The sequence below is a fragment of the Nothoprocta perdicaria genome, unplaced genomic scaffold (genome assembly GCF_003342845.1).
Source record: "Nothoprocta perdicaria isolate Ctin4 unplaced genomic scaffold, notPer1 scaffold_93, whole genome shotgun sequence".
NCBI classification, from domain to species: Eukaryota; Metazoa; Chordata; class Aves; order Tinamiformes; family Tinamidae; genus Nothoprocta; species Nothoprocta perdicaria.
In genome coordinates, this window is record NW_020456232.1 from 2,711,969 (window position 1) to 2,724,771 (window position 12,803).

Sequence of the window (12,803 nt, forward strand, 5' to 3'; positions counted from 1 at the left end):
ATCACAAAACTTTTAATGCTGAACCTTTAAGCTTTAATACTGCAAGCTACTTAAAGACAGAGCCCTCGAACCTGCTCAAAAGCATTTGCAAAGTCACTTGGGGTGCCTTTTCACTGTTCCCTCTCAAATTCTGTTTTTGTTGCTTCATTCCAAGATCATTGCTTCTCTCAGACTCTCATTGAGCCACATGCTCAAACACTTGCTTAATTTCCAGTAAATTTCCTACCAAATGCACCCCTACCTTTGAAGCACTTGAGCAAACTGCTTCCCTTTTGCCTTGTATTTTCTCCATGACTAGGGCTCCAAGTCACTACTTGGTAGTGAAGAGGTTACTGATGATAATATGCTCTCGTTACCACTGTTTGTCAGGGCTGAGCATCACAGATGTTCTCCCAGCAGTGGATGATGAAAAATGGCAGATAAATTCTGTCACCGTGACTCAAAATGAGCGAGACATCCAGTTCCAGTGGAGCCACCTGCCATGTGATTTTCCTTGTGAAGGAAGTCAAGCTGCATATGTATACGTACATGTATACAGCCAAGCTGTATATGTAGAGTCTCTGCTGCTCCTCACAAGCAGGGGTGTTGGAGRAATACTGTTTTCAGTAGGGTTTGCAAGAGCTCTTGCATTGGCCAAATTTTGTGTTGTTTCATTTTTTTCCATAGTCAAAATCAAACCAAGGGGAGTCCTTTAGCAGACTAAAGGTCTGCTATAGATCTGTCTGTGTCCTACAGCACGGACAGGCCTGCCAGTGTTTTCAAATAAGCACTAAGCATAGGGAAAGGAGGGATGCGACCAGACTGGGAGCCTCACTGCACATCCTTGCAGTCTGCTCTTTTTGGGCCTGTCCCCCCAAAAAGCAAGCCACGCTTTCCCTCGAGGCAGCAACACATGGCATAGTCATCTTTCCTACAGCGTATCTTTGCTGCCAAGACAGCAGAGCTCAAGGACATCTTCCCTGCTCCAGATGCTGCTTGCCACCRAGCAGGGAATCCAGCGCTGTTATCAGCCCAAGGAGCCCAAAGGAGAAAAGTGCCTCCCCTAACTGCGTTTAGACCACTGGCATTTCAAAAACACCTAATGTGATGCAGATGGGTTTGTTGCGTGCTGGCCAGCTTTCAGCGGAGGGACTGACGTGCTTCRTGATTAATCACCTGTGCTGGGAGTAAATAAGGCTCAGCCAAGGCTGCCTGCCCTGTCCCTGCGTCTGTGCAGGACACTGAATGCAACCTTATACATCTGAGTGTAGATAAGGGGCCAACTAGGCATATTTGACTCACTGGAGAAATCAAGGTAAAAAAAGATGCTATCTGTGCTATTTCTGCCTTCTCTAGTTTAGCTGAAATTGCCCTTTTTAATTCCTGTAGTCAGCCCTGGAAAGTGTTTTGCAGCAGTTCACAGTTAAAATTGCACTGACTAAATAAGTCCTTAAGGGCTTATTTAGCAGCTGAATTAAGTTGAAATTACTAGGTTTATAGTTGGCATTAGATTGTAGGAGAAAATGTCTTCACTTCTCCCCAGTCCATAGCAAAGTTATTTTTTTATGAAGATTTTTTTTTATCTGAGAACATATTTCCTTTAGGCACCCCGGTTTTATAGCATTCTATCTGTGATTTAATGCACATGGGAGGTACATGTGTGTTACTCTTATAATGGAACTGGAGGGAAAAAAAGAAAATCTGTCCATCTGCAACAGCTTAGTGGGGAAGAGCTATTGTTTTCCAAATTTTTTTCAGCCTATGAAAGTTTGCTTTTTACTATCTAGTTGTTAGTAGGGGAGGGCAGGGAGTAGAGTTCCCCATCCAAGGAACACAGATTGACGAGACACACTGACACCGGTATGTTAAAGTCTGATTGTGTAACTAATTATCTAAAAAGACCCAATGGAGTAACAGCTGGAGAAGATTAAAGCAGGTGGATTTGTGTTTTGAAGAGTCTGCTCTGTGCCAAAGGAAAGTACGATGTGGGATTATCTTCTCTGGAACAGATTCAGAAAAAAAATAGTTCTCCAGCAATTAAAATACACCTGAGATCTTGATATGAAAGGCTACAGGTTGCTTATTCCTGTTTTCAATAGACTGAGTCAGGATTTCTAAAGTTAGAAGTGAACAGGAACAGTTCAAAGGTAAAAYGTTTGTGCAAGAATAGAGCACAGGCAGCCTCTTTCCTTGCTAGGGCTCTCAGGAGCATATGGAGCTGTGCTGTTTAACGCCTGCTAGAGAGCAGCCCTCAGGCTTGGTGTCATGCTGTCTTCTTCTGTCGGGCTCCCAAAGTCCTCAGCAAAAGCAGGTTTGTGGAAAAGGTGCTTTTTCCTCCCCTGGAGGCCTTGCTGTGGGTCCAGGTGGGGCTCCCTTGCTTCCATGGAGGGGTAGTTAGGGTAGAGGTGGGTCCCGTGGCTCCTGGAGGAGCCTGGCTGCTGCTCTGCTCCTTGGACCACATTTGTTGCTCCTGGCCCCAGCGCATGACCATGCACCACCGAGTCTGTTGGTCGTAGCGGCTCCTTCAAGAGCCTGTCGTTTCAAAGAGGYTGTGCGGAAAACCATCTATCTTCTATCGTTTCTTTCTCTCTTTCCTCCCCTTTGTTTTGTTCTTAAACTAAACCATATTAATTGTGAGCCATCAAGTCGCTTAAAAGCCTGCAAAARTTAATGAGCTAAAACTGGCAATATGCAATAGTGCGTGTCAAATAAAAATATAATCTGCACTTTTCTCAGAATTGCCAGGGCTTTAGAACTTTGCAATAAAATAAATATTTTTAAAGCAGTGTAACAAATGTAAACTCAAGATTTGCCAGCAGTAGGTGGATTGCAACAAGTATCAGTTTTCATTGGACAGTCCAGGTAATTAATCCTCTATTTCAGTAAAATCACTGTAAACCGGTTATGTGTCACTGTATATTCCAGGCACTCTGAAGATAACTCATGAGATTTTAGCATGCTTTGTCCTTAAAGTTCTCTTCTTTTCCTTCCTTTTGCATTCAGCTAATGAAAAGATGTAGAACTTTTCCTAAGGGCATGCTCAACCTCAGCTGCAAATTCTGAAGCAATTGTGAGCTTCCTAAAAGTCACTTTAGCTAGCTATTGGGAAAGCTAAAGGTCAGTTCTCCCTCTTTTATTTGAACATATACATACATTTTATCTGAACACATCGTGGGGCATGTGTTCTATGGAACATAACTGTCTGGCATAACCTACATGCTGTGTTATGTGCTATTTACATAGTGAAGACCATAAATCCTCCAGAATTGTGCATAGCTAAGAATTTTTGAACAAATAGATTTACTGACTAAGGTGCTGCAGGGGCAGCACTTGAAGTCAAAAAGATGCAATTAGGAAATTCTCACTACTAGACCTGAGTCTGCAGATTCTTGCTCAAAAGAGAAGGCTAGCAGGACTAAGGAATGCAACATCACAGCCTCCAGAATTAAAGAAAATGCTTATTAAATGCAATATCTTTGGTTAAACATACCCCAGTGAAATTTGGACTAAGATCTGATTCTAAACTGAATTCCATAACCCTTATGCTGATTTAATCTTCAGGGTGGGGGAAGAATTGGGCCACTCAGACCAAAATAAACAGTCTTCGCAGAGCTGCCTCCTTATCTGACTTGGGAGGGCATCATAAATGAAAGGAAAAGAGCATTGAAACACAGTTACAAACTTCAAGTTTTTTTTGTTCTTATCAGGACAGCATATAAGACGGCTGTGTATATATGCTGCATGTATGTGGTCTTTGACCACAAAGCTTAACATCAGAAAGGAAAGTGTTGACACTTGGTAAAGAAATAGGTTCCTCCCAGCCACCCACCCACAAATACAATGTGTGGAGCAATGGTCTCCTAATGTGCTTTTTTTCCCTCCAGATATATGTGAGTGCTCTGATCTTTTATTTGCCTCTTTAATGTATCCCTCCAAAGGACATTGCTATTTTGGGATATTGCTGAAACATTAAAGTGGCTCTTTTGCACTGGCTTTCTGGAAATGAGTTCCATAGGCGAGCGGGAGAGGGGATCTGTCCCATTGCAAGGGCCCTCAGGAGAGAGATAGAGCAGAGGAAGGCAGTAGAAGGAAGGGGCCGTTTGCTGGAATTGAGAGGTTACCCAAAACTCCTCCTTGAGATGCAGTGTTTCCTTTACTGTGTTCCCCTTCTTGCTTCAGAGTCTACGTTTCCAGCACCGAAAATTAAAAGTARAGACAAAGCGATCAACTCTAGGCCCAGCACATATGGTTTGATAAATACTGAAGGGCCAGGAATTTTGAATGGCTGACAGTTTGTTTCCAGCTTTGTGGTAAACAGCTGAATAGAAAGAAGGCAGCAAGTATTAAGCTGCATCCGCCAAGAACATCTGCATTTATGAAAACTTTCCCTGATTGAAAGTCTAGTAGTTTCAAATGCTGTTGACTGAGCGTTTGGAAACTAGTTCAGGGCTGCTAAGATAGCAGGAAGCAGCAGTGGGTTTGAACCCCTGCTTCAGGTCACTCCCCCACCTTCCTCCCTTCAAATTTGGGCACCCAGAGGTACAAATAATATCTCTACCACCTCTAGCAGGGGAGAAGTTTCTCTCCTTACATGTCAGACGTGTTACTCTGCACTCCTCCTCCAACCCCTTTTCCTTGCCATGCCTTCCCCCTCCTCTCACCTCCATCTCTCCTCCTCCTCAGTATTTCCTCCTGGTTCTTTGAGATCTACTACACCAAAAATATTTTTGGAAATACCACAGACTATTGTTTTTATTAGTGACTGGAAAGCTTTGTAGTAGGATGCTTTTGTGTTCCATTTGTTTTCCTTGCTCTGGCACAGCTGTTTTTGTTTTAGCAGCATTAGAGAGATGGTTAAACTATTTGTGGCCTTTTCTAACCCAGCAGATCTCCTCCACTGAATTTTTTAAGCTGAATGACTGGAGCTGTAACTAACAGGTTGTCTGCGTGGGCAGTTTTTTGCATGAAGTTGCAAACTCACTGGTTTTATGAGATCTTTTAATTTGTTCAGCGAAGCGCTAATCACTGTGAAGCAAGTCCCAGCTTCCCTGTAAATTTCCCAGCCAGAACATTGACAGGACCTTGACTAGAGAAGATAGAGAGCAGACAGAGCAGCAGATCTTACTTAAACCTACACATGCTCGGAAGTGACTAGTGAAAAAGAGGTTTATGCAGGTGTGGTGATCCCCACCTTAGCCAAGAGGGAGCAGGTGCTGAAGCAGAATGTGCTCGGAGAACAGATCTGCCCTAAGTGCTGAACTAGCTGTTGCGGTTGYGAAGAGGAAGACAGGAAATCAGGGAACAGGCATCTAATCAGAGCCCACTCGCAGCAGAAAACCGTGACTGAGCAGGATGAAAAGTAAAATGAAAAAGTAAATTGAGAGTGAGAACAAGATACATATGTACAAAGGCAACTTTAAAGGAGAGGAAAAAAAAAAAGGAAATGAGTTGTACTGTGAGACTTCGGCATTCATGTCTGGTGACATAGTCTGAGTKATACTGAAAGTATGGGCTGATGAATGGGAGGAAAATGAAAGCTAATTGTGTAGTGGAGAGATGTGTCCTACTAAGCTCCGCTCTTGCAACGTGTGCTTACCAGCACCGAGTGCAGACGGTAGCATTTGTGCAGGTGGTTAGGTGAAGTGACTTGACCTGACTGATGCTGTTTTGATTGGTGCCTTTCTGGCCAGACCAGATCAAGGAATCTGCTCGATTCCTTGTGTGGTTCTATGAGCATCCGCACTGGTACCAGGTAGGTGGTGGAGGTACCAGGAGGGARGTGGCACCAGCCCTATCAGCACCTTCTAGTGTAGAGTGTGAAGTRTATTGACCAGCTGATGAAATATGACAATTATGGCTGGGGTAAGGACATATGATTGCCCCTGACTACATAGAGAGAGGAAGTAATGAAGAGTGTGGATTCCATGCTGCTAACAGGTAGGCAACTGTCCTTGTTAGAAATGATTCTCTTAGAGACGATACCAAAAGAAACACTGAGCTGACTTTTCAAGCACAATTTTCTCTGCTGGTTTTTTTTTTTTTTTTTGCCTTATTTGTTAAAAATAATTGTTTTCAGCTCTGCTGTCATTTTTTCTGACAACATAATTTCACTCAAAGACTGCAGATTACTGCTGTTGCTGTTCTGTGAGCTGGGTTCATACAGAAGGGATGCCCCGATGTTACCCCTCAAGAATCAGTAAACTTAGAAAAAAAGAGGGAGATAGATGCAGTCTAAAGGAGAAAAAGTAGGAAAGGAAAATTCACAGAACCTGAATCAGGGCTGCTAAAGGGTAATGTATAGCAACAGCGCTACAGTCATCAAATCATGACCAGTGACTGGTGGATGGACAGGGTAGTTGGACTGACTGAACAAAAGGGCTGAGTAGGAGGTTTTCCATCCTTGTAGCTACTGTACTGTGGGGATCAGCTGCAGGAATAAAGATGCTTGAGTGTCATATGCCCCTTTTGGATATGGGAAATGAATGAGGATCACGTAAAAATCACCACTTGCTGGGCAGTTATTGAGACGGACAACTGGGAACTGGGTGTTCCCAGTGAACACTCAGAACAAAAGCATGGGGAAGTTCAAGAAGGGATTAGATATGTAAATGCATATTTGAATAACTGGAGTTAGGGTGATTATTGGCAGCAAAATATATTGGCAGCTCATGATGTATGAGCAAAATTTACTATATGCTTCTCTGAAAGATTGCAACAAAAGCATCCATTTGGACTGACTCAAAATACAGCACTTTCTACTTCAAGCTTCCATACAGCCACAGAGCCAAAATATAACCCAGATATGCACACAGAACTAGCTGAAGTGAAGGAAGATCACTGTGGAATATTGTTAGTCAAAAAAAAGAATGTATATAACTTTTGTCAAGATSTCTTTCTGTGTATATAAGTTGATTCCCTTTAAAATGTATTACRTTGGAAAAGAACATTCTCTATTGAATGTTGTGTATCCATAGAGACACATAACTTCTCTATTGGTACCTGTCATTCAGTAGACTTTATTTCATGAATACAGTAAAGGCAGCTGTTCACCAGTCTATATCCACAGAAGACATTTTTCTGTCTGTGGAAAGACATCTTGTGAGTACAGGAATATCAGTCATCTCTGCTACCATTGCAGATCAGATAAAATGCCACAGTAATCAACATAGTTGCATTTACTTCATCCCATGTTTTTTCTTCTGCATCAGATAGCAGCATAGACCTCTTGTCCAAACTTTTCAGGAATGTTACCAATAGCTCCACTTCTAATCTCTTTCATTAGACTCTAGCTATGATGTTTGTGCTGACTCTTCTCCCATCTGACTCTTTCCAGGACTCCAGCGAGTACAGAAGCTAGGGAAAAACACGAGATACTTCAGGAGAAGACTGCATGAAATGGGCTTCATCATTTATGGCAATGATGATTCTCCTGTTGTCCCCTTGCTCCTTTTCATGCCTGGAAAGATAGGGTAAGTATTGAAAAAAACTTGTAGGCAAAACAAACACCATTCAAATAGCCTGTTACTTGCTATAAACTGTGTTTGGTAGATGCCTCACAAGAGAAACTAGCTCTGTTAGGTGAATGCATCATRTAAGTATGCTCTATTTTAAATCTATCGCTGGACTTAGCTTTGAGCTATTCCAGTATTCAGAATTTTAAAAATTTGCTTGATGTGTATAACTTGCTCTGAAATAACACTCTTCATAGTATTTTGGACATTTTTTAATGGTTAATGTGTTGATTTCATGTTTTTGGATGGACATTCTTCCCCCCTTCCTTCCAATATTTGAACTATCTTTGCACAGATAAATTTTTGCCACGTACTTCCTATCAAACAGCACTTTTGTACTGAATTGGACATGCAGATCAGATGTTAGTAGTATTATTCCCGAAGAGTCAAACTGCAGGGAGCCACCGCATGTAACAGGCTGGATAGTTCCTGTGGGTTCCTCAACTGACAKGGCAGTAGTGGGAGCAAGCAGCCTGTTGCCCATCACACAGACTGTTTTAKTCTTGCTAATGTGAAGGAATGCAGCTCTCCTACCTTCCAGAGACCCCACTTTATCATTTTGGGGGGACTGTGAWCGTGCTTGCACTTTGATTTGCCCCCAAGCCCTTTGATTGACACAAATGAATCAATCCAATTTTATGATGCTGTTGCCTCTCTGCCATCCCACTCCTGGTATTTGATACTCTCTTTCCTTCATGAGCTGTTAAGCAGCAAAGAATCTCCGTCCTACTGGTAAAATTGTGTCTCCTATTGAAGTCAGTGGGAATATTACCATCCACTTCAATTGAAGGCAAGATTTTACCCATTGTTTTATTATACTTGAATGTTTTCTCTTTGTGGTCAGTTTATTGGAGATAATTTACTTGTGTTTTTTTTCTTTTCCTTCTCCCCCCCAGGGCTTTTGCAAGACGCATGTTAGAAAAAAATATCGGGGTGGTTGTGGTTGGGTTTCCAGCTACTCCTATCACAGAATCCAGGGCTCGGTTTTGTGTGTCAGCTGCACATACACGGGAGATGTTAGACACGGTAAGTACAGCAGATGTCCCGCTGAAATTAGCTTCAGATGCAAAGGGGGTTGGGAGAAGCGGTCTGTCTGTTACTTTGAATCTCAATAATTCATTTTTACTTTTGTTTTCCTGGTCTTGACGTTTATTCTTTGAAGGTATTTTCACCTTATCTATTTTATTTTAGAAAAATAAATTATGGGACACTAATTTGCTATATTCTTCTCTTTCTAATAGTAACCAAATCTGTCATAACTAATAAAGACCTACATGAAGAGCACAGCAGGACAGAAGTTAACTACTTGGTCAAAACTATCAGAGTAGGAAACCTGCAGCTTTATGGAAATACTTGCAGATCAGGTTTTCTATACCCTTATTTTCATTATATATTTCCACATGTAGGTTAAATTGCAGAAGTAGTGTATGGGACAGCCTTGAGGGTACAGGTGGAAACTGCAAACGGTGTTTGGATTAGGTGGAATCTAATGAGGGTTAATTGGTGCTGTCTGGCCTGTCTCAGTTCTGTATTTTTCCCTGATACCAGAAACACTATGAAGAATTTGTTAAGATTTCCACCGTAAACCTTCCTTTCAGCACAACCACAAATGTGTTTAAAATAAGCTATTTGAAATTTTCCATCTCCCTCTCTTGCCGAAGGAGTTTTTGGCCTGATTTGATACATGCATGGTCATTCTCAGAGCATGCCAATTTAGAGGCAAGGAAAACTGAGATTAGCGATAAGATTGGGGCTTGCTTTGCTTTTATTTGCACAAGTARCAATGCTCAGAGCGTAAAACTGGTGAACATCCAGAATATTTGAATGGAAGACACCTTCCTTTGTGTAAGGAAGCACCTGGGCTTGCATAGAGCCTCGTCTCTCCGTATGCATCCCGATATTCATATGGAATGGCCTTCCTGGAGGACCAGCTCCCAGTCTGCACCACACTCAACCAGCATCGGAAAATCTGCCTTGCATATGTGCAGAACAAAACTCCTGCTGCCCTTAAAGGCACAGCAGTTACCAGCAGGGTGTAATATTGCAGAGATAAAACAGCATAGACCAGGGCCTGGCTGTGTGTCGTCATCTTCCGCCGTTCAATTATATGGATTTAGGGTTATGTAGTTTGTAACAGGCAAAGATGTTGATCTGAAGACTAATCACTTAGCGTTGCTGCTTTGCTTTGCTTCACCTCCTACAATGTAGCATCATACTCATGACTTCTTTGAGCCATCACTTCTTGGTGCCTGCACACTGCTGCTTCCTGGCACCTTTTTGTCTTGAAATTGGGACCATTGTCACCTTCTTTCTAAATGTCCATACACTCTGGGGAAGCAGTACTGCCCCATTTTTAATTGCATGCAGATGGGAAGATTTTTAAGGGCAAACACGTTGTGAATATGCCTAAATCCAGTGTAACAGCAGGTAACGAGCACCACGAAAACTTCTGCCTTCAGCAAAATTCGTACTGAGTCCTAGCCTGGATCTAAAAGATCCATGGGATGGGCAAGCTCCCAAAAATAATTTCTTTAATGACCTTTAAGCTATCTTTCTGCATAAACCATTATCAAAATACTACATTTTTTGTTCTTAATCTTATTTCAGAGGCTAAACAGAAACAGGCTCAAAATTGGAATTGCTGTGTTGCTTTGGTACTAAAAAGTTTGCTTTGATACTAAAAAGTTGGTGGCTCTTGAATGTGCATCAGATACTCTAAGACACTGAGCTAGATCTTTGTACTACAGAGTTCCCTGGCTACTTCTTGCACCTACTGAGAGCCAAGGACACAGTTTGACAAATTACATTACAATGTTAATGCAATATTAATGATGTCTGTGATCTTAACACAGAGWGTGGAATGAAGTAAAAATAACTAAACCCATTCTGAGTATTTATGGCAACTCTGATCAACGCTGTGAACTGAGATCCATCTTAAACTAAAAAAAAAGCAGTGACAGCTCCAGTCTTTGGGACTGGAACTGGAAAGGAAATGTTGAAATACTGCTTTACATATGCTTTTTTCACAAATAAAGATAACACTTTATCTGAAGTGTTATCTCCACATGCTTCTAGGAAAACGTCTGTTTTTTTCATCTGCGTTCAATTAATGGACTGACTAATAAACSCTAACATACTGAAGGGGTAAATACTGGTCTTGTGCATGCTGTTGTACATCTGTGCCTGCATTGATGTTCTCACTGCACGAGAATGAAAGCAAAGCCTGCACTTTAAACTTTCCTTAGTTCATATTTATGTGATGGTCTTGATCTGTTGTAAAGTAGAACTTCAAGTCTTTTCCAAGAGTATTGATACATTATAATGATCTTACAGGTTTTGAATGCTCTGGATGAATTGGGTGATTTTCTACAACTGAAGTATTCCCGGTATTCCAAGTCAGCCCATCCTGAACTGTATGAAGAAACTAGGTTTGAACTTGAAGACTAAGTTTTCCATCCATGAAGAGAATGTTACGATGCTATGAATGGGGAAAAAGCCCCAAACTAAGAAATATGAATGCATTTCTTCCCTTCTAAGGACAATTTTTGATTCACAGTTAATTGAAAGGAGGGGAAGCTTGGTTGTTGCATTTTATTGTATCAAATTCCTGTATTCAACAGACTGAAATATTGATACAGATTTGCCTCCCCAGGAGATCGATCCTTCTTGTGGTATTTTTAATGCAGAAAGAAAACATCTCATTGGCGGAGTTGCTAACGTACAGCTTATGTTACAGCCCCTTTTTATGAAGAGGCTTCAGATAAAAATAAAATAAAAAAAGTTTAAAAGCTGAATGGATTCTAATGTGGTATGCTGGTATACCTGAGCTTCATCAGTTAAATTGATTTTGGTCTGTTGAAGAGCATAAACCAAGACATCGATGTGGATTGCTGCAGAGGAAAGAGCACAAAGTAACCTCTTTAATTGCCCTATCGTGCATTTCTCCAAGGAGAGAAAAAGTTAGAAGAAAGCTAATGCTGAGAACAAGTAGTAGCCTCCTCAGATCAAKTATTTCTGACAGCAGATTGTGCAGAAGGGAAAATACTTGCCCTCCTCTACCAATCCTTTCTCAGCCACTTGAATGCACAGTAAGCTTCATAATGTACACAAATTTGAGCTTATACATAGATGGGAATACTCTTCTGCTARCGCTTTTGACCTACAGCCTTCCACAGCTTATCACAAGCTCTTCAGCAGGCTCGCTCCCTTTTCATGTAGCAGCAGTAAATAATTTTAATAACCATTTAACTTTCCCGTAAAAACCTTGATCAAAACAGTCAGATACTTGCAGTTCACAAACTGCAGATGACATTTATGGGCCCATTCCTACGTTTCTTGAACTACTTATGGGCTTAATAAATTCACTAACAAGTACATAATGCTGAAGCTGTTAGTTACACAGAATGTAAGGTTTGAGATGCCGTGAGCAGTGCTGCCACCTGTTAAATAGAAAACGCTGCCATCTCAACACTACGGTTGTCCATTTCATAACCTTTCTTGAAATATTCTTGCCAGCTTTGTGCGCGTCAGGGATTGTTCTACCGATTTTTCTTGAAGTTGCTTGATTTTCAAGTAATCGGTGGTGTCGGCTGAGGGGAAAGAGGTCCTGTCCCCGCTTTCCACTGCCCAAATGACAAATGCACAAAGGCACTTGCAGGAAAAGCTGCAGCCTGCAGTGCCTACAGTGGCATTAGCATCGGACCGACCCGCATGGAGGTTTTTTGGAGGAGTCTGGAGGGTTTTCCCCCTTTTTGACAGTGTTGAAACGTGGCTCTGTAGCTTTAAGAATGAACTCCAAGCCGTTCCCGCTATCAAATGTCATTGTAAACACATCACATGAGAGATGTTTAGCTTTCTGTTGCACAGATGTACCACACTTTCATGTGCTCTTGAAAGCTGTGGTGTAAACTTAACCCACAGCTGCAATATTACATTTAAGAACAGAACAATTAAATTGCGGCGCACCAATTACACTATATTACTCCCTGCTTGTTAAAGCAGCTTTCAGGATATAACGAGGCTGATTGGTTATGAGGGCCCATTTATTGTTGGATTTTGGTTGTTGTTGTTGTGCAAGTTAATAAAAAAATCCAGTGGTGCTATAACTTTAAGAATTGATTACTGCACATTCCGTAATATCAGATGTCGGCTTTAGGAAACGTATCGGGAGCTGGGGGAGGACTAAATGGTGTCATACGATTCTTCACTTTGGTAAGCAGACTTGAAAAACATTGCAGAGGCTCAAGGGAGGTTGGTGTGCAAGAGCAAACTCCCTATATAAATATTAAAATATTATTCTCGGGCGCAGGGAGG

The 12,803-nt window shown here is 41.6% G+C and overlaps 1 protein-coding gene across 1 annotated transcript in view; it reads left to right on the forward strand.

The window, feature by feature from the left end:
* Positions 1-11,273, forward strand: part of SPTLC3 (serine palmitoyltransferase long chain base subunit 3) — a 55,346-nt gene extending 44,073 nt beyond the window's left edge. The window contains exons 10-12 of the mRNA XM_026052920.1: positions 7,313-7,448; positions 8,387-8,516; positions 10,824-11,273. Coding sequence (XP_025908705.1) covers positions 7,313-7,448; positions 8,387-8,516; positions 10,824-10,937 — 380 coding nt within the window. The 3' untranslated portion in view covers positions 10,938-11,273. The remainder of the gene's footprint in view (positions 1-7,312; positions 7,449-8,386; positions 8,517-10,823) is intronic.
* Positions 11,274-12,803: the final 1,530 nt, after the last annotated feature.